Raw genomic sequence first — 18,328 nt, 5'->3', positions numbered from 1 at the left:
TTTTCTTTTCTTTCCCAGTTAGGCAGGCAGTTTTGTAAACTGGGCAAATCTGTGACCCATCAGGTTAGTTGTGCTAGTTTGAATGCGCACCAGTGGACGAATTAACCTGACACAAATATATTGTGAGAGATTCCAAGTCAGAACTACAGTTTCATAGGAAAATTGAAATAAAAGCCACGGTACAAAAACACTGGCTTAAACTGACAAAGTCACAATATCAGCCTGCCACACTGTTCACACGGTTGGTCAGGGTGATGGTAGCAGTCCAGTTAAATGGCGGCTGCAGTCCTGTTGGGGTGATGGATGTGGCCTTGTTGAAGTGGTGATCCTGTAGAAAGGTCTGGAGGTCCAGTGGTGATTCTCAAGCTCTTGTCCTCTAGGAAGTCCAGTGGTAGTRCCCCTTGGTGTTCCAAGCCTCAGCTTATATACAGGTGGGAATGTTCAGTCCTGCCTCAGGGTGAAGCATCTCACAATAGGATGATGTGATTCCAAGAGTCATTCCAGAGCTTTGATGGCCCATTAGTGGAGATGGCCCCCCAAAGAGTCTCTTCTGCTTCCCAGGAGGGAATTATCACGGCTGAGTTAGGAGAGGATCAAGAATACTATCCCACTCACCTTAACAGCTTATGGAGATGGAAATAGAATACATTTGGTTGCGCCTTCCATGTAACACAAGACACAGGTGTAAAACAGTGTGATGGTGGGGGTCCAATCGGAAGAACAGTTTCCATAAAGGCATATATACCTTTGATCTTACAACAACGACTTTGTGACACCAGAGGGATTATTTGTCATCCAAATGCCACTTGTGCATTTGGAAATCATACGCTTTACCAAATTTCACTGCTTTCTGCTTGTCAGTAGTCACTTGCCACTGCCCACTAATTAATACAATAAAAATGGATCTTAACAAAATTGAAGGTGTTATAACATTATGGATTAGTCTTATGAAACAAACTGGAGTAGTAGATTYTGGGGTGGAGCAGGCATTGAAATTATGTTACCCTTTCCTTCCAAAATTTGTGGGCCTGCAGTGGCAGTGTAGGTCATAGGTCAAAGTCTGACTGACCAAGCTGCACCAAGCCAATAAGAAAGTATAATTTGTTTGCWACTCAAGCTTCTTCTCTGAAAACCRCTGTTTTAGGACCGCAAGGTGAAATTTTTAGCCTTAATTTCTGCAAATCCATGCCGACCCAGCTTACATTTCACTGATTTTAGAAGTTTCTCATTCCCTGCATTACAAAAGAACACATTTACTTGTGTGTGATTGTTGCAGATCTTCTGTAGAATAGGGGTATGGTCCCTTTGCATCAGTGAGTTAAAAAACACAGGAGCACATGAGGTACATAGAAATTATGAGGAAAGTGTATTCCAGTGAAATACAGGAGACATTTCAASTGGTTTTAATATGGAAAATAGAAGAGTTTTCTCTTTGTCTAGTTTTACAAGCCTTTTGGTAGCCTTCTCTTTCATCCAGAGTAGCATGGTTTTCTGTCATTCTTTTAGAGAATAGGAAAAAAAAGCTGAAAGAAACCCATAAAGCCTAATTTCCATTTGGTTGATATTAAAAATTTCTTCAGTATGTTGGTTATTTATAATGTTCACATTGTAATATGGATACAAAAGTAGAAAGTACTGCTTTATGAAGTGCAGTTGAGTTCTGCTGTTGTATAATGTAATTTTAAACCATTATGTTTTGAGTATTATTAAAAGTGAATGTGAATTAGAACTCCTGGTTTATGTCTTTTTAAGGTGTCATGGAAAGACTTGGGCTTGGCCCAGACGTCCTTMTACAGGAGAATCCCAGACTCATCTATGCTAGACTTACTGGATTTGGCCAGACAGGAATATATGCCAAGTCAGCAGGTCATGACATCAATTACTTGGCTTTATCAGGTAGGCTGTAAAATTTCCTGTTAAATAGTTTCTTTTCTCTCTTAAATCAAGACTCAAGAATTTGGGGAAAGGAGATAACTCAAAATTTATCTGAGGTGCATGAAATGTCTGATCTGAAATGTCTCTGTCAGTGAAATGTGAATCAGTGAAATTTTCCCTGATGCTTTCAGTCAGCTCTGGCACTTGCTTAGCCCTTCTGTAAACTTCCTCACAAATCAAAAACTGGTAAGAAGAAATGAGGATGTTTTCTGTGAGGTTATTGAGGTGAATCAGTTCATTAAGGGATCCAACAAACCGGTCAACCCTAGAAAGGAGGAAACATGATTGGACAGGCTGTTTTGCAGCAGCAGTGAGCTTTTAGGTTGTATCAGATGTCTTCTCAGGCTGTACATGATTTCCTACCCTTTTGCTATTCTGTCTGAATAAAATATCCTGATATTTACCTGAAGAGAGGACTGATTTTTTTCTTCAGGGGCTCTCTCCTAGAAAATCTGTATACTTATAATTCTGAAAGGGCTGTGGATTATTTTGCTTCCTTTTTTTTTGAGCAGGCTTTTTTGAGCAAAGAACAACTAAATAACCTAAGACAATTGAGTTCTTGTGCTTTTCGCTTRTAATATGTCTTCACTGATACCAAGTAAAAGGAAGTAGGCTTCAAATAAAATGGAAATGCTGCCTTTGATAAAGGTATTGTGGACATACTGCTGGTTTTAAATATTATGATACTACAAGTATGCAGTAGGAAAYAGTAACAAGTTACCTAACTCTGGTGATGACCATCCATGCACAGCCCTACCTYCTGCTCTTCACACTGCTTCTCTCTCTGATGCTTCTCTGAACCTCTGAAGGAAGAGAGGAAGTGGCCCAAAGGTTCTTGGATTCCCAAAGTTCTTGGATTCTGGTTCTTCCTTTAGCCCCAGGGAAGAACCAGAACAGAGGTACTGCAAATCTGGTGATCTGGTATCACCTGTTATAAGGAGTCATTGTGCTGTGGGATTAAATTTCTTTAGGGATGAGTTCAGTCTTCTCTCATTCTGTAAAATTGTTATAGAATAGAAAAGATTAAAGAAAATATGCCTCGTTTGAAACAATTTTGACTTAATGTCAAGGCGATTTCAAATTATTGGGGTATTTTTATTTTTTTTTAGTGGAGAGAAGTCCTGTCAGTACAGAAACAACATAGTCCAGCTGTACCTTAGATTGTAGTACTTTCTGCTTTATAAGTAGAGTGATCTTTTTCATCTGGAGCAGACTTAATCACTAGTGTTTTGGTTAGTGCTATCTTCCTAAAACTTGCTTGAAATTTTACAAATCAAGTTTTTCTGCCTGTTGAAAGGAAATAGAACAAGGTGTTTGAAAGGTGTCATTCCTCAGAAATGAGATCTCATATTCTGAGTATTTTACTAATGAGCTTTGGCTTTCTTTAACTAAAAAATGGCTTGTGTTAGGAACTCCTGAGAAGTTAGCTTATTAGTCTTCTGGTGCCTGTGACAACTTTTATTGCTATTAAAGGCAAGGTTTTAGGGAGAAAAAGGACTCTTAGTCAGGATTTGTAAACATTTTATACTGTGCACTCAGTTTTGCACATGTAGGAAGTGCATTAGACTATTAGCTAATTAAACAGTGCATCAGAACCATGCAGTTCTCAGGAAATTCTGCCCATGTATTCACAAGTCTCAGACCTTAGGCTGCAGACACAGGAGAGAGGTGATCAGACTGCAGATTCTTGTTTGCTCAAAGGGAATCACTATGAGGTAACTACCAAGAGTAAGGTCACAGTAAAGAGGTTTTTCAGGATAGCAGAGAAATGCTAACAAATTCAAAGCTCTGACTGAAGTAAACTGGCTTAGCCTTTGCTCTAATTCCTTTAGTTTTRTGCATAATTGCTAGCATAAACATAGGTTCTCTGTGTTTACATTGCATGCAGTCAGAGATAACCTTCCTGTGCTAGTCACCTGTTTTCCTTACATGCAACATTTTTTTCCCCAAAGATAGCTGAAGAGGGAGGATAGAACTGAAGCACAGTTCTATCTCTCTCTATGTGAGATCCTTTATTATGATTATTAGTTCATTGGTTATGAGCACATAAGACTGTACATCTGCATTTTTAATTTAAATATTAAGAGAAGAACARTTTACCAAAGTTGCTTTGAGACTATTCATAATGCCTCTTATGGGTGCAGTTCAATACATGTACAAAGTACTAATAAAGAATTATTGCACACAGAGTTGTGATTTTTTATCAAAGTTTATCCCCATGTAGCCAAAATATCAACATTTATCTGTGATGCTTTCATTCAGCTCTTTAATAAATACATCTTCATTAATGTGATTTAATATATTTTTATTCTTTTGCAAATTAARGAATAACTATTTGCTAGGACATAGACAAGCAGAGGCAGAAAACTGTAGAAGATTGCTTTATCCTTATTTGTTTGCAYAGATTAAAAAGAATGAAACTTTATTCTAGAAATGAATGTTTGTAGTAATTTTATGCTTATCCTCACTTTTTCTCTTCTGTCAGGTGTGCTATCAAAGCTGGGTAGAAAGGATGAAAATCCTTATGCACCTTGCAACGTTCTGGCTGATTTTGCTGGTGGAGGTGTCATGTGTGCAATGGGCATTGTTATTGCCCTCTTTGAACGTGTCAAATCTGGCAGAGGGCAGGTCATTGATGCAAGTATGGTAAGTTTGGTCTCAAGGAATGTGGGGTTTCTTAGATTTGCTTGGGTTTTTTCCTACTCTAAATCTGTAAAAGGGAGGAGATTGGAGCTATTCATGAGGTTTAAAACTGAGAATTTGGGAAATAAAACAGCTATTCCTTCAGATGCAAGCAGTTTTCATGTATCACTGTTGCTATAACATCCTTATGATCTGGAACACGTAGTGCAACTTCGCCCTATCTCCTTCCTTTTGCCTGTCCGCTTTCTTCACAAAGTATAAGCTGTATATATTTGGTGAGTAAGAGTAGTGCATGGAAATAGGGTTTATAATAAACAATTGACATAATGCATAATGGCAAAAATGACAACACTGCTACAATAAAAACTTGCATTAAATAAAAACCTTAATAAACTTTATTTGCATCAATAAAAACTTTATTCAAAACACATCATCTTACAAATTTGTGACAGGTCTTATCTTATTAGAAGCGTTGGTCCCTGGGATTGTTACACTGCCATGGATCATTGCCAAGAAGTCAATTTCAAATACTTTGTGAATATTCTGTAAAATAAATGGAAGGCTAAATTGCCTTAATAATGAATACTATGTGTATTTTCCACTGGAAGGCCACCCACTTACACACAGAGGAAGAATATATATTTACATTTATCCTTGAAACTTATGTTATCTGCAGGTGTTGTTTCTCTCTTGGCCTTCCTTTTTTCCTATTTTTCTTTTTAAAGAGTATTGCAGTTAAATTTTACCTCCTTTGAGGCATTTTACAGGGAAGGCTAAGGTTTGGCTTTAAGTATAATTTGAAAAAAACACATTTGTTGTAACAAACCCAGTTGTTGAATTGGTCTTGAGGACAGTAGAATAGCAAGAGATGTTGGATTCAGATGCTGGATTTCTTGATGTGAGTAGTTTTTGACAAATTCACATGACATTCTCAAATGTCATCCGTGGCATTATGGTCTAGATGAAAATTTTATGGAAACAGTACAAAACAGAACTAATATTTTTATTGCCACAATTACTGTTATTAGTAGTTAATTGTCAACATGAAAAGCTTACCAAGTGGAGTTCTGTTGGGCTTTTTCTCAGTGTTTTCTCTTAATGATGGATGAGTGATTGTGTTTAGTAGATTTATAGATGATACAATTACGTGAAGGACTACAAGTATATTGGACTTGGACTAGAATGGAAAATTACCTGTTCAGATTGTTGCAATGACCTAAAACARCTGTCTGCAATTCATGGATTTGCAGCTGCTGCTCTGTAGTCCTCTGCAGGCAGGAACAATTAGCTGCACAAATGCAGTAAGAGAATAATTGACCAAAGTACAATCCTGGGGTTGTGTAGTTGTCACAAGCTGAACATGAGTCAACAATACCATGCTGTCRGGAAACACGTACATACTGTATTAGTATGTACAAACAGGAAATACAGCTAGCAAAGTTTCTGAAGAAATTATCCTAATCTATTCAGTGTTTATGATATCTCAGGAAAATAAAGTTTCTGACGCTGACCATCATCTTTCAAAGCTGCTAATTTGAGGAAGTCCAAGTAGCACAACAAAAATTATGACTCTGAAAGCATGACCTAAAAGAAGAATTGAAGGGAGATTGTGTATTTGTGAAACAGAAACTGTGGAGAATTATGACAAGTCTTCAAATATACTTGTAGTTAGTAGTATTATCAAATTTTCTTTATCATACTTCAGAGAACTGAAAGAATTTGTTAGAAGAAGAATCAGTGAAAGTTTGCTAATGTTCTAATGAAATTTGTGGCTCATTTGGAATGGAATGTGTTGTGGGGTTTTTTAAGCCCTTAAAAATTGTCTCTTCCTATTTTTTCTTGTCTCATKGTAATTGCAGTTCCCTTCTACAGTAGAAATTGCACTGTGCAAAAAGTAGACACTGGGTCCTGCATTTCATCTGTATCAGAAGTATTAAGTGCCTGGCCTGAAGTGGTTGATGCTGTTTGCTGTCTCTTGTCATTGACTCTGTAGGGATCATGGCTATCCTAAAGGAAGCCAGATAGCTGCCATCAGAGTGGACACTTAAGCGTGACATAGTAGGCACAATTGTACCTCTGCGTTCTTGCAGCACACTGGAACCGAGGCATGTGAGTCATGGCCTCAGTTTGGGTTCACTGGAGTTTCAACCACAGAACTTTCTGCTGATGGTAGGCATCTGACTTAGCATAACTCATTCTTTGTGAGAAGACAGCCACAGGAAAGGATGTTGGTAATAATCACTTGTATAATAGTCTCATGGCAGGAACATTTAGCAGTCCGACTGAAGACTGAGGTTCCAGGTCCTTCTCAGCCTGGAGGTATTCAAAACCAAAAATCCCACATCCTAGAAGCCTTCATCAGTCACGGGAATAAAGATTAGGTTGGTGTGGTTTCATTCTCACTTTTGTTTGAGCTTTGCTCAGTCTTCGGAAGCAACAGAAGGCTTGCGGAGCAGACAGGTCACCCAGTGGGGTGATGCCTCTGGGTTCTTGTGCCTGCTTCAGAGGCTGCAGATGTTTTTAACATGAGGGAGACGTTAAGTGAAACACATAACTGTTACTATAATCATTCTGCAATTAGACTTAAATGAAGTCTTCTCATGTTGTCCTTTTCATGTTATAAAAGAAGTCTTCTCATGTTGTCCTTTTCATGTGTTACAATGACCACATTAGTGAGTAAGTATATGATGTTATTTGAACATGCCTTTGGAGATCTGGTGCAGATGTTAAGACACTTTTTTTACTTTTTTTACGCTGAATTGCAGTGGGCCTCAGGCAGAACCTAGCTGTCCAGTTTCCCAGACAGGGATATTTCTAAAGTCTCTATAGTAGTCAAAAACAGACGGGCTGTTTTAAGTGTTTCCAGGGTAAGTCGCACATAGATATTGTACAGGTGCTGACTAACAGCTTTGTCAGCACTGAAATCTAATTTTCAGTTAAAGCCATTTTGCATTATCCTTACTTTCGGTGCTTTTTGTGTGTGTTTGCTAATATGAGCAGTGCAAGATCAGATAAGTAGTAAAGCAAGCTTTATTTTAATATCCTTGCAATAATTTTGTAGATATGTAGATAGAAGTGTATAGTTTTTTCTCATATGAAAGTATTTTCATTGACTCTAATATGTGACAATGAGGACAGCAGTATTCCTGTCCTTKAAGCAGTACTAGAGTAGAGGTCAAGTAACACTAAATGAAGGAGCGTTCTTGACTGCATACTTCAGCAATTTGCATGTTTTAAATTCTTGCTTTGAAAGGTAGGAACTAATAACTCTTTCTACATTAAAATTTAGTATCTTTTTGTTTTGGTTTGGTATGTATGCTTTTCTCTGTAGACTGTTATGTTGATTTTGTGCAGCTGAAAATGTGTGAGTGAAATGATACTCAGAATAATACAGCTCCAGTTTTAGTCTGTTCTGCTGGAATGTTTCTGACTGTACACTATTAACTGGCATATCTTTGCTTACAGTTCTTTCATGTTCTTTTCTTTCAATACAGTTGAAAGAAAATAAACTGTGCTGATGAACAAAACTGTAGAATATGATTTTSCTGTTAATTACTGAACAAACTGAATTTTCATCTGGTTTTACTCCACATGTCCAAAATTTTGAGGAGCAGGTTGGAACAGGATTTATCATGTTTTCTAGTGCTGTATTCATCAGACACTTTTCTATGTAGAGATTACTTTGCTATGTGTATGTAGCTGCTAGTGATGACAGTGGGAGAATAGTTTTTGTTTAACATGGTATTGGAGATTTGATTTCATTTCCTTCACTTTTTCTTCTAAAATAGCAGTCTTCTTACAATCAGTTAAAGGAGATAAAMATTTGATTCTTGTAAGACTGTACAGGCATCTTGTTTTCCAGAGATTTAGAAGGCATTGATAATTAATGTTGTGTAGAGCTAAGAAGCTTGTCCCAACACTTGAAATTACTCACTCATGAACATCTGATAACTCTAAACTAGCTAAATGAGGAAATTGGATGTTGAAAATGCTGGCCATCTGAAGCTGCTTTACTACCTTTATGCGCTTTCTTATTCTGTCATTCTRAGCAATTTCACAAATGTAGTGTAAACAATAATTGAAAATTTTAAAAATAAAACTGCCTACCAGAGATTGTCATAAAAAACCTTAACAAAGGACACAACTGTTAGTAGCTTTTCATTGTTTTGCTTTATACAAAATTTAGGTAACATGCCAACTAATTTATTGAAGCTTCTTTGGTGTTTTCTTTTCCTTTAAATCTTCAAGGTAGAAGGAGTAGCATACCTAAGTTCCTACCTGTGGAAATCACAAAAATTGGGACTTTGGAGCAAACCTCGAGGTGAAAACCTGCTAGATAGTGGTGCACCTTTTTATGAAATCTACAAGACCTCCGATGGAAAATTCATGGCTGTTGGTGCCATTGAGCCTCAATTCTATGACCAGTTAATAAAGGGTGAGTAGATTGGAGCAGTAGTTTCATATCAGCAAAGATATTGCGTGAATTCTTTAATAGTTAATTTTGATTCTGATTCATGATTATGAGATTCCATTATAAAWGCCAAACACTTCCTGAAACTTTTGAGTAGGTGTGTAGCAGTTTAATTGACTTCCTTTGTCTAGCAATTAGTTGATTTCCTTTTCACCTTCAGCAACTACACTTAAACTGCAAGTTTTCTTTTGGAGTTATTGTAATGGTAGTCTGTGATGTGACTGCTGCACTAAACAACTTTTTCTAGAAATCAGTCTTATCAAATGATTGTGAATGCAATTTAAAAAGGAGGCCTAATTATTTGATATTGCAAATAGAATTGCTAGCAATTTCAGTTACTTGTGCTACCATTTTTTTAAGAAACTATTTAAATGGTTTCAGAAAGGATTGTTCAGTGGAAGTAGTTCATAGTATTTCTTGATCGAACAAAATTTTCATAGAAGCAGATTCTGCTTAATTAATTAATTTCCACCACACAATTTTAGAGTGGTTTTAGTGTCCAGCTGTGGGTATAGTATTTGTATTTGACCAAGACTCTTTAAATATGACTATGAATCATGATTTATCTCTCTGAGAAATTAGATGGATTATGCAAAATATTTAAAACTCTGAAATTAAACCAGAATTTTTCAGGTGCATCTCTACCTTTGAACTATTTGTGTGCCTCAAGCTATAATCAGATATGCTCTTAGCTTCTGACTGGTTATTTTATTTAATTTTTTTTGTTATGCTTCTTTGGTAGATTGCCGTGCTTTCTATATGGAATCCAAGAAAATATAAAAAATTAATGAGTTTTGTATTTATTCTTCTTTCATTTTACAGAATGTGAAGGTTATAAGAAGTTCTCAATTTAATTTTAGTATTGCTTAATGAGTAGAAGGCATAACAACAAAGATTCCTAAAGTGGCTGTACCCAGTGTTATRTGAACCACTTTTGTATTTGAATGACTCACATGTGGCCAATCTTTGCTCATTGAGCGTGTCAGGGGAGTAGTTCCTTATTTTTGCTCAGTCTCTTTCCCACTGATTATTCCTCGAATTGTAGCATTCCATGAATTGTACTCATGCTACCATTTRTCCTGGTTTTGGCTGGGATAGAGCTGAATTTCTTCACAATAACTTGCATRGGGCTGTGATTCGGATTTGTGGTGAAAGCAGTGGTAACACAGGGATGTTTCAGTGCAGTGCTTGCACAGCACTGAGGACTTTTCTCCTCTTCACCCCACTCCACCAGCAAGAAGGCTGGGGATGCACAAGGAATGAGAAGGGATCACACCCAGGACAACTGACCCCAACTGACCACAGGGACATTCTGTGCCATAGGGCACCATGCTCAGCAATAAAACTKGCAGTGAAGCTGATCACTGCTCAGGGACAGGCTGGGCATTGGTCAGTTGATGGTGACCAATTGTTTTCATTGGCTACTCTCGTCTTTTTTGCATTACAGGATTGTAAGGTGGGGTGTGCCTTTGGTGAGCAGGATCCCAAAGAGAGATCTTGTTCTGTATACTTTGGCTTTGTTCTCTTTGTTCTCACTACAGGGGGCCTGTGGTGCTCCCTAAGTTCTTACACATCTGTTGCTGTGAATGGCTGCTTCTCTTGCAGCTTAAAAAAGTCCATGTCATTGTGTGGAATATCTAAATTAGTACATGCTGCTGTGAAATGCTCAAGGGAGGCTCTAGCAGTGACTCAGGGACATATCCAACATCATGTTGAACAGATGAGATGTCAAGTTTGGAAATGACATGTTCTTGGCTGAAGAGGATCATATTTTTTTTTTATTTCTAATTGTCCTGAGAATAACTTGTTTGTGAACTCAAGTTGTAAGCAACTTGATCTTGAAAAATAAAGTATAGTTGATTATTCCACATTGATTATTTGCAGTTCTTTGAAATGTTTTTCTCATTCAATCCCCTGAGATTTTCTTGCTTGCATGGGAGTTTGAGGACAAAAATAAATATAAAACTATATCAAAGTAAAATGTGAGCCATTGTTCTGGGAGTTAGATAATTTGGAATTCCAGTAAATATCTTCAGGATGATGTGCATGTATTAGCACATGAAGCACAGGATGAGTGCTTGTATTAAATACAAAGAAAATGAGAAAAAAGTAAAGCTGCATACTCAAATATCCATATGTTTGGCATATATGATCAGACACTGGCCTGCAGTATTCATGGCCTACAGTATTTTATTCTTTGGARACTAAATTGAATCACACTTTTAAGCTACAGGAATGGGGTAGAATCTGTATTTGTTAAAAAAAAAAMAMCAAAATTCTGCAATGTTATCTGTGTTTGAGACTCTGTCTGTCTGTTTGAGACTCTTTCACAGTGAATTTTTTCTGGTCAGTCCTACCTTCTTGTATTGATCATTGCTATATGGCAAAACTTGAGCTTTTGTCTCTCAACCAGKTTATCTAGAGAGAAACCTCTGACAGATTAAACCAGTGGCCAGTTGATAGCAACATGGTCAATTATGGTCTCTGTCTTATTTAGATAACTCTTTACTGAGAAAAATGCTAAAACTCTGCTTTTCTTTTAGCTGTTTTATAGAAATTTGGACGATAAAGTTAGAGCAGCAACTGTGAATTCTTCTGCCTGTGTTGGGGCACYCACATTGGACACTTTACTTTCATGTTTCAAAGTACTCTTTATGCTTATAATGCAGAGAAATTCCTTGATTGTAACAGCTGAAATTTCAAAAATAGTTACTCCAGCAATGAAGAATTGGTGTATATCCACTTGTAAGCAGACAACAACTGCAATCATTGTTGCATATGTTTCTGTCTGTTTCTGACATATTAAAAAAATTCAACATGCATACTGCAATCTTTGAGGAAATTTTTCTTTTTGCCTTTAATTTTATCACAATCTTTACTTGTTTATAGTTAATGAGATTTCTTTGTTTATTTTGTAAAAGTGCATTGTTTAAAGTAAATGACCAAACTCAAGATTTTCTCCCAATATGAAATTTAAAGTAACTGATGTTTTGTAATTTTATTTTAGGTGCATATAATAGTGATCTGTTCAGATTTTCATGTGGGAAATATTTATTCCTTTCAGTACTTAGGGTTTCAATYTTTCTGAAGCAATAGGATACTAAATTAGAACAGCAGAATCTTATTGTGACTTAGGGATTATTTTCTTTCTGGGATGTCTATTACAGAAATTCAATTCAGAATTTAAGCCTTTGAATACTACAGGGAAGAAAAAGATGCCTGTGAGAATTGTACTGCTCGTTCACAAGCCTGGGGAGCTTTGACTTAAGCTGAGTCGTCTGTTCCAGGCATTAAGTCCAGCTTTGAAGTGGGGTTTAAAATGCTGTGTTCCAGCTAYGATTTCCGTAATTTCGTTTCATAGCTTTTCTCCATATTTCTGGTCTGTTCTGCTGGTGAACAGTCTGGTACTCCTCCAGATAAAATATTTTCAAAAACCACTTGATGTCTCTCTATCCATATTCACAGTAGTTTACTTTTGCCACTCCTATAGAGTGAGAGCACAAGGGTATAAGCATTGCAGATGTCAGTTGGAAGTATAAAGACTTCAGAATTGAGAAAGGAGCTTGATATCTGAACCATTTGTCCCTTCTCACAGAATCCTGTTTAGCCAAAGCAGGACTGTTTTCCATTGTTTTGGTTCATTTCACTGTTTCCCTGCAAAGTTCCTACAGGAGCCCAGGGCTGGACCCAAGTGCAGTTAATGACATGCTGAGGAAAGTTCTGAAGCAGTCTGCAGAGGGAAACTAAATTTAAAAGGTATAGCATATTAGTTTGAGAAGTTTGTTGACTTTGTAGATTGTGGTCAGCAGGGAAAATTAAGTTTATGCTTGTCAGAAAGTTATTAATTAAATAAATTTTAAGAAGGCCTTATGAGAAACTGAAGATATGTAAAATAGATGCAGTAGAGAAGTATTTTGGGCTCAGTGTTGTCTATTTGCTATTAACAAACAAGCTTTAGTCCCTTTGCAGGTATTCATTTTATTACTATGAAAATGAGACAATAAATAGCTAAAATGCCTTAGCGTTTTATGAAAAATCTGATGGAAGAAACATGTGCTACTAATGTTGAGCCTTAATCTTTCAACAGAAAAGGACAGAATGTCTTTCAACTGACCTGTGAATTGCTTCTGCAGGTTTGTCCTGCGTTTTAGCAATAGGTGCTTAGTATTGCTACAACCAGGCTACAAGAGGCATGAAGAATGCAGTAAATACTTGGAAGCAGATGTGAGCAAAGGTTTGATTCTGAGTTATGTGGTRTAAAGTCAGTTACACAAAGTGAGCTTAGTATACACTTACACTGATGTGACAAGCAGTGACCGTCACTGAAGTCCTGAACATGTACTCCATGGTACCCCTTTCATCCTACTTCAGTACTACATTGTGTGACTTTTTTTAAAAAAAAAGAAGAAAAAAGTAGAAAGCAATTAAAAATATAATTTGCATCATTATGAAGGATTTCCACAGGGCTGTCTATTTTGTGATTGTAAGGTATATAATTGAAAATCCACTGATACATTGAGTGCAATACCATATTATTACTGATTATGCAAATAGGACAGTTTCCTCTATTATGTTTTAGACTCAGTTATACGTAATGTTATGTTTTATTTTAATTACTTATTATGATGAGCGTTAAACATTGTATAAATATTGTAGAGGGCGAACTCTTGCTCCATCAAACCATTTGCAATTGTGGTAGTTAAGCATGTCAACTTGGAGTATAGCTATGGATGCCTTTGCTGAGAGGCCTGGTTGTACTGAAACCTGATCRACCATTTGCTCAACTGCCACTTTCTAAAAATTATTTTGTTTCAGAAACCTTAAGCAGAGAAAAAACTTTACATAGTTAMTTTAGTGAAAATTCACTACTCTCTTGGAATATTCTGAATTTCAGTTCCCTCTCATAGTGAGAACAAATTTTTATCTAATCACAGWGAGTGCAGTGGTGTTCACCTTACAGTGCTGTTTGGGCCAAAATTAAGGTTTTCCCATACTAAATTATATTACTCAGTCATGTTGTGACAACGTAATTTCAGAATTACTCTGCTGTGACCATACATTTTTGAAGAGAAAATACAAGTTAAACCAAGAAAATTCTGAACAAAACTCTATTTTTAAAATAGTATGACTGAAATAATATAAAAAATCTGTTTCAATTTTTGACATCYGAAAGCACTTTCACTTATTTATCTAATCAGTTTTGCTGTTTTATTCCTCCTGAAATAGGTGCCTGATTTTACTAGMGTTTGTCTAAGAGTTTCTGTAGAAATAGGGATTTCAGTTTGCTGCATCCATAAATGACAATAAAGCTGTAGCATTTGAAGGAGATTTAAAGCTATATCATTATAAGGAGGCAGTTTTTCGTTTTTCAAAACTAATTTCAAAGCTATGCTAGAGTAGATTAAGTGGGCTTTTCCATACAAAATTCCTAAACGAAAATTTTTACAAAACAACTAAGTGGTGATTGCTTTATAAGATATTCTGTGTAAAAGATACTTTTCTTTTGATTACACTGAGTGAAGTCTGTCCTCTTGTGGTACTCCAAACAATTCTGTGCCATGTAATAGTTTCCTTGTTGAGTCAGTCACTTCTGCTCTGATACTGCTCATCTAAACCACAAATGGTGAGCACAAGCTGGAAAATGAGAAGCTGTACTGCTTAAATGCTTTCAACTATTTAAAGTTGAAGTCTTCAGTGGTAAGCAGAAAATGAGCATGTAATATTAAATTCCAGGTTCTACATACTGTTCTAGTTTGCCAGAGTGTGTGCCGTGAGGCTCAGCCAACTTCCCATCTGCCACGATCATCAAAAATAATTGTGTAATGGGATAATGGCAAACCTCTGCTCATGTTGGACTRGCTGCTAGAATCCAAACCATAGTTAATAAGAACAGAACTACTATGAAAAAAGTTTCCACTTGACAAGATTTCATGCATTGAGACAGATGCTCAGTTAGTTCTTTGCTGTACTTGCTGAAGAARGGAAATTTGTCTCACCTCATAGTTGATAAGTACGCTATACTTCACTGTTTGTCTTTAGTAGTATGAAAAACAATAATCAAATTAATAATKAAAGTATTGCTAACTTTTATTTATTCATAATATTCACCCACTGTGAATGTGATCTTCATCTGATCTCTTTTTTAGGATGACATGAATGGTTATGAATTCAGGAGTGTAAGTTCAGTGATTCAAGGTGCACATCTTGCGCCATAAGGACTGATATTTGCCTTGTAGTATCAGTTATCCTAGCATCCGCAGGCATTTCTAATAAGATGTAAAAGTGCTTATTTTGTGAATTCAACTGTGATGGATTTCTGCTGAAAATGAACTGCCAGGCTGTTAACAAGTCTGAAGATTGGCAATTTCTATGTGTTTTCCTTTGAAGTACCAAAGTATGATTTCAAAGTGTGTATTCATATTCAAAACTGCTGTTTAGGAACCTTGTGATCAACAGCGAAATTCTTAAATGTTGTATTAACTTGGGTGGGGGGCAGTGCTGTGGGCCCCAAGAAGTGCACATTGTGCAGATTTTGAATGGAAAGAAACAACTTTAAGAGCAGAAGAATATAGACATTATCTCCCTTTCTTTTCCCATATATGTTTCAGCAGCARTATGTCTACTCCTCCCAGTGAAAAGGAGGCTGTAGAAAGACATTTTAAGTTTTTTCTGCCTATCTATGGCTAAAGATTGGAAAAGGTCTGTGTAAATTCTGCCTGCAAACAACTCACTAGTACCCAAGCCTGTTAACAGTTGTTAGTCTAATTATCAATCTGATACTAGATAGCCAAAGGTATAAGAAAGAATGCTCAAAATTCAATTTTTTCAGAGCTCTACACTTTTTCTGCCTTTTACAGAGAATGCTGTTTTATAAGAAGCTTCCTTTTTTGTTACTTGTGAAGCATTATGATAGTTGTTCTCTAGTCTTTCTGATTTCTCAAATTAACTTCTTTCTTATCCCTGATTTTTCTGAGTTTCTCCTGCTGTGTTCATGCTCTTGAATTTCAAGGTGGAACTGCTTGAACAGCCTTCAATATATCACTTCTGATTTTTATTTAGTATAAATATTCTGCTTATACCTCTGTATGATCTCAATTTTGAAAGTGTACTTCAGCTGCCTTTTCTTTTTCTTGTTATTTTACCTCCTTTTTGAGATAATCTCCACAAGAAGTGATAAAAATTCTTGCATCTCATTGAAGCAGCAGAATGAAAGAGTAGAGAGTACTACTGCCGGGTAGAGAACACAATACCTATTACAGAAGCTGTTCTCAGGACATTAYTACCTCTAGGCAACTGCTGCTTTTGTGAAGTGTTTGTACAAATGAGTGTTTATTATATGTACTTAGTTAAAAGGCTGTTGCTGATGCAGTTTAGTCTAATTGCAAGTGTCACAGAACATTTTATTTCTCTGCTGCCTGCCCTGCAGGATACCCAAATAAAGTTCAAAGTGACTTTTAGTATTGCCCGCAAAAGATTATCTTCTTGAGGAATGTACTTCGTTGTGGGAAGCACTTAGTAATTTGTTTAAGCCATAATTAAACTTTATTAACTATATATAACTATAGTAAATATTGTTAACTCTAGTTAAACTTCGCTTTTCTCCTTTCAGGTCTTGGGCTAGATTCAGATGAACTCCCCTCTCAGATGAGTACCTCTGACTGGCCTGAAATGAAGAAAAAATTTGCATCCATMTTTGCACAGAAGACACAGGCTGAGTGGTGCAGCATATTTGATAGTACTGATGCCTGTGTGACCCCTGTTTTATCCCTCGATGATGTTGCCTCACATCAGCATAACAAACAAAGAAGTTCTTTTATCAAAAATGATCAGGGAGAGATAAGTCCTAGACCTGCTCCTCTTCTAACAAGGACTCCTGCTATCCCATCAAGTGAAAGAGATCCTTTTATAGGAGAGCACACAGAAGAGATACTTCTAGATTATGGGTTTACTAAGCAAGAGATTGCTAAACTTTATTCTGAAAAAGCAGTAGAATTTGGTAACCCGAAAGCTAATTTATAATCTCTGACTATGCATATCAGATAAATTTCAGACTGATAGAGTAAGTTTTTATGCTTTTAAATTGAATTATATGACAAATAAATGCTTATATAATATTGATTTAAAATATATAATTTTAAATTATTGACATTTTAAATTTAATGTGAAAACAGTGGGACTTACRTAATTGTGTAGGTGGATGATCTGCTGTCTAGAATGATACTGTAATTGTGATCTGAAGATCTACATAGTTTGCTTGGTAAGCACCTGTAAATCCTCAGAATGTTTCTTTAAGTACTGTATCCTGCAGTTTGATTCTTTTAGTTCTTGGTTACACCATTGATTTGTAATGTATGTTGTAATTACCTGACAACAATTCTTTTAATAAAATATGGCTATATTCTTCTAAAGGAGTGATTGTGTTGTTTATTCATGAATTATAAAAGATTTTTTCCTCTATTTTATCATATTAATTAATTTGCTTTATCATGCCAAAACTATGATCCAACTAATGCTATTTTCTTATGTGCTGCTGCAGAGCTATWATCTCAAAGTTAATCAATTTAAGTCTGGCTACATTTTCTCCTGATTATATTCATTTGGAATATCAGCTTTGCTAGAAACTAAATTCAGAATAATTTTTTTATTTTTCAAGAGTCTGCCAATTAATAATTTTTTCCTCTCCTTATGGAAAAACGGTAGGCAGCTTAGCTGCATAGGTTTTGAACAGTGTTTGAAACCATGTTGGTTTTCATTTCCTATAAACTTAAACTTGAAACCATCTCTTTCAAGGCAAAAGAAAATCTGCTTTTAAAAGTAATTAGTTATATGGAGTTAATACAGTGTTCTGTAATCCAATGTGTGAGGAGTTAYGACATGAAGGGTTGGGTTTTTTTGATCGTTTCGTTTTGTCCATGTTTTGCTGAAAGATCAGTTTGTTGCTGAGGTATATTTTAGCTCATTTTGCCATGTCTCATGGCAAAAATGTCAACATTATTACCATAAACAAACCTTTTTCATTCTACTATATAAACACTTGCCTGAAAGCAAGAATTATCTAGTAGATCCTGGCAAGTTGTCTAAACAATCAGCAAAAATTTCCAGCTGATAATCAGTCTAATGTAAATTACTTAATATTATACACTGTTACAGTAGGTTTTGACAATTTTCTTAGTCCCAGGTGCATCTGATCATGTTGGAGAAAAATCAGCATTGACAAATGTAATCTCCGTCATGCATCAGTTTTGAAATGAAAATTGCATTAATTTAAAACCTCGTGTT

At 36.1% G+C, this 18,328-nt stretch overlaps 1 protein-coding gene across 1 annotated transcript in view; it reads left to right on the top strand.

Moving 5' to 3' along the window:
• The window catches only part of AMACR (alpha-methylacyl-CoA racemase), a 19,321-nt gene extending 1,869 nt beyond the window's left edge, over positions 1-17,452 (top strand). Inside the window, exons 2-5 of the mRNA XM_057364657.1 lie at positions 1,753-1,896; positions 4,421-4,581; positions 8,827-9,013; positions 16,659-17,452. Of these exons, the coding sequence (XP_057220640.1) occupies positions 1,753-1,896; positions 4,421-4,581; positions 8,827-9,013; positions 16,659-17,068 (902 nt within the window). The 3' untranslated portion in view covers positions 17,069-17,452. The remainder of the gene's footprint in view (positions 1-1,752; positions 1,897-4,420; positions 4,582-8,826; positions 9,014-16,658) is intronic.
• The last annotated feature ends 876 nt before the right edge of the window (positions 17,453-18,328 follow it).

This window comes from Malurus melanocephalus, unplaced genomic scaffold, assembly GCF_030028575.1.
Source record: "Malurus melanocephalus ecotype Western Australia unplaced genomic scaffold, MMel_1.1 scaffold_41, whole genome shotgun sequence".
NCBI classification, from domain to species: domain Eukaryota; kingdom Metazoa; phylum Chordata; class Aves; order Passeriformes; family Maluridae; genus Malurus; species Malurus melanocephalus.
The sequence above is the reverse complement of the archived record's forward strand: the minus strand, read 5'-3'. Positions and strand labels throughout refer to the sequence as shown.